Source organism: Lactuca sativa, chromosome 8, assembly GCF_002870075.4.
Source record: "Lactuca sativa cultivar Salinas chromosome 8, Lsat_Salinas_v11, whole genome shotgun sequence".
Lineage (NCBI taxonomy): Eukaryota > Viridiplantae > Streptophyta > Magnoliopsida > Asterales > Asteraceae > Lactuca > Lactuca sativa.
In genome coordinates this window covers 32187663-32191567 of record NC_056630.2, presented here as the reverse complement: position 1 = coordinate 32191567, position 3905 = coordinate 32187663, and the positions used below count along the sequence as shown (strand labels likewise).

General features: G+C 34.4%; 1 protein-coding gene across 1 annotated transcript; it reads left to right on the top strand.

Moving 5' to 3' along the window:
• The first annotated feature begins 1114 nt into the window (after nt 1-1114).
• Nucleotides 1115-3440, top strand: LOC111906957 (glycosyltransferase BC10). Its single transcript, XM_023902743.3, has 2 exons — nt 1115-2408; nt 3123-3440. The coding sequence occupies exon 1, from the start codon at nt 1318-1320 to the stop codon at nt 2383-2385; it is 1068 nt and encodes a 355-aa protein (XP_023758511.1). The 5' UTR covers nt 1115-1317; the 3' UTR covers nt 2386-2408; nt 3123-3440.
• Nucleotides 3441-3905: the final 465 nt, after the last annotated feature.

The window sequence follows — 3905 nt, the reverse complement described above, 5'->3', positions numbered from 1 at the left end:
GAAGTAAAAGTGAAAGTTTAGTGGCAAAAATATAAAGAAGTAAAAATAAAGTGCCAAAATTCTAAAGAGGAAGAGTTTGTTGAAACTTTAGTGGCCAAATTATAAAAAATAAAAATATAGTGGTTAAAAGTGAAAATTTAGTGGCAAAAATATAAAGAAGTAAAAATAAAGTGCCAAAACTATAAAGATGAAAAGTTTGTTGAAACTTTAGTGGCAAAATTTAAAAAAAAAATAAACATAAAGTGGTAAAATTATAAAAGAATAAAAAAAAAGGGTTTAAAAGAAGTAAAAGTGAAAGTTTAGTGGCAAAAATATGAAGAAGTAAAAATAAAGTGGCAAAATTATAAAAAGAAAAAATTTGTTGAAACTTTAGTGGTAAAATTAAAAAAAAATAAAAATATAGTGTTAAAAGTAAAAACATGGATGAAAGTTTAGTAGCAAAAATATAAAGAAGTAAAATAAAGTGGCAAAATTATAAAAAGAAAAAATTTGTTGAAACTTTAGTGATAAAATTAAAAAAAGATAAAAATATAGTGTTAAAAGTAAAAACATGGAAAGTTTACTGTTGAAACTTCCCATGTCCTTTAATATATATAAGTTTAGTAGCAAAAATATAAAGAAGTAAAAATAAAATGGCAAAATTATAAAAAAAAAAATTATTGAAACTTTAGTGACAAAATTAAAAAAAAGATAAAAATATAGTGTTAAAAGTAAAAACATGGAAAGTTTACTGTTGAAACTTCCCATGTCTTTTAATATATATATATATAATTTGTCATATTTTTCTATTTTTAATAGACTACGGGATAAAAGCAATAATATTGTTTTTTTGAATATTTTAGTAACTGTAAGGATAATATGCGTAAAAAATATATATAAAAAGTTTATTATATGCAAAAGTCATTTTTATTTATTATTCTTATTATTATTTTTTTTTTTATGAATGTTTGTGAACTAGTGAAGCAAAAGTATAGTAGAAGTTTATAGAGAAGGGTTTTATCTTTTGATCCAAACCGTTGAAACAAGGAACGATTGACGTGGTGCATCGTGATTAAAACCCACAGATACCTTCCCCTGCACCGTCAAAGTAGAAGAAAAATGGTGTATAGAGCCACCGTTTGTTTGTCCCTTTCCTATTTCATCATCTTGGTCATCACTCTCAATTTCATTCAAACCCTACACGAATGCATCTCTATCTTCTTTTATTCATGAATCCTTCTGTCTTCTCCCTCCAAACCACCACATCTTATCGATTTTCCCGGCAAGATACTGTCGAAATCCATCGATTCTGTGCATAGATAGTGCTGATTTTGAACTATGTTCAACGCCCCATTTGTACTCTTGTTCGCTCTCTTACTTACCCTACCTCTTTTGTTCATCTTCGCACCTCGAATCCTTCCTCCTAGACGCGTTGTAATCTCTCTGCCCGACGAACTCGATGACCTCGCGCTTTTCCGGCGAGCTGTTCTTTCGACGGTTCGCCCACCGGGATCCGTATCCCGTCTTGGGTCCACTAACGCTAAACCTAAAATCGCTTTCATGTTTCTCACCAACACTGATCTCCACTTTGCTCCTCTGTGGGAAAAGTTCTTCAACTCGCCTAAATCGAATCAACAAAAGTTGTATAATATATACATCCATGCCGATCCAGATTCCGACGTCAAGTCTCCTGGTGGCGTCTTCGAAAATCGATTCATTCCCGCGAAAAAAACGCAGAGATCTTCTCCGACTCTCATCTCCGCCGCCCGCCGCCTTCTCGCTACCGCCATCCTCGACGACTCGTTAAATGCTTACTTTGTTCTCGTCTCCCAACATTGTATCCCTTTGCATTCCTTTCGCTATGTATACAAAACCCTATTCCGAACACCTACTGAGTCTACTCGGTTCCCAACTCGGTTTCCGACTAGGCTCAGTTTCATCGAAGTGTTATCGGAGGAACCCCAACTGTGGGACCGGTACACCGCCAGAGGCAAAAACACCATGTTGCCTGAGGTTCCGTTTGATAAGTTCCGGATCGGGTCACAGTTTTATATTTTGACCCGGGCTCACTCTTTGATGGTAATAAAGGACCGGAAGCTATGGAGGAAGTTCAGGCTGCCGTGCTTGAACGTTGATTCGTGTTACCCGGAGGAGCATTACTTCCCGACGCTTTTGTCAATGGAGGATCCAAATGGAGTTAGCGAGTACACACTCACTCGGGTCAATTGGACAGGCAGTGTGGATGGTCATCCACATACATACCACCCGGCTGAATTGTCGCCTGAGTTAATCCGGTCGCTCAGAGTTTCTAATTCGACATTTTCGTATCTTTTTGCCCGGAAATTTTCGCCGGATTGCTTGCTGCCATTGATGAGTATTGCTGAGAAGGTGATTTTCAGGGGATGATGTCATTCACTACAGACAAACAGGTATGGCGTCTTGCTGTGCAATTCTATTCCAAAAAGCAATAGAAATTATAATATGTGTCAATGGATTGAAAACCCCACTTTTGTCTGCATTTTATTATCATCTATTTATCATTATTCTATCAAAATTTATAGAAAATCGTAAGTAATATGATTAAAAAAATATAATTGTATGACACTAAATAGTTATATTCTAAAATAATTTTTTAAATTACAATTTGTTTATATGTTAACTATTCTATTATTTATGTTAGAAGAGGCATATATATATATCCATTATTGTCTATAAACTAATAATATCCATCATTGTCAAAATCTTTTAATTTTGATTTTATTATGTAAATTGATATGTTATGATGATATAAAATTAAAGTAATATATTAAAGAAAATGCTATAATAATTAAATGTGAAAGGGCAGTTGGCACTATCAAGCATCTAAAGTCAAAAATGTTGGTCGATAGTCAAACACATCCAACCAAAAAGAGAAATATAGACCCACAAATTAACATCAATTCATCATTCATCAACAAAGATACTATTAATGTTTAAAGGGACCTTGGCTTGGCTTCAACTTGTTATTCGACAAAAGAAGTTGTTATGTCATCCTTTCTATCTTAAAATAAAACCAATTTATTCAATCAACCTTCAAATTATAAAATTTACTTTAAGATTGTTAGAAGAATGTATACAAGTGTTGATAATTATTGATTTTGCAGGTTTGATGATTTTGATCATAAACAAATAGATAATGGGATTTGGTAGAGAATAAGGGCCCAAGAGCTGGTTTCTGGGCAAAAGCCCAGCCCAGTGTGTGTAGATGGATTGTTGGGCTTAAAGTGGAGTTTATTGGGGAGAAGAAAAACTGAAAAGCATACAACATACCAAAAGGGTGTGAATGCGATGCATTTCTTCTATTCCATATCTTCCGTTTGCTCTTTTTGTAAATATTCTTGTAAACTTTTGTGGTTTTCATTCTATTTTATATTATATTAAAAGAACACATGGTGCCCTTGGTACCATGTGAATTCGAGTCACGTTCAAAGATTTACAAAATATGCCCAATGGGATTGGTATTGTGTTAGGGTTCAGTAAGTGAGTGAATTCCAAAATGGTTTAAAGTAAGTTTGATTTTTATTTTTTCTAGTCATAGTCTTCTACTCTTCTAATTAGGGATGAGCATGGGAAGCGGTCCGGCTGGAACCGGCCCGGGAATCAAACTTGGTAGAAAATAGGACACGAACTGGACAGCCGATTCTACCGGTTCTTGCTGTGTTTTTAATGTTGGAACCAGTCCTTCAGAAATAGCAACTTGTCGGTTCTACCGGCTTCTGGTTCCAAAAATCCACAAGAATATCGTCCTGATCGGTTTTATGTAGTTCCGGTACAGGTTTCAGTTCACCGGTTCAAATGCTATCCCTTTCTAATGAAATGATGGTTAGATGTTGGTGTAATTTTTATCGGGTCTAAACCCAAATATTCAAGAGTTGTTGAAGCCCATA

Excerpts from the sequence above, each read along its gene's own strand:
- LOC111906957 (XM_023902743.3), top strand. The coding sequence starts at position 1,318 with ATGTTCAACGCCCCATTTGTACTCTTGTTCGCTCTCTTACTTACCCTA.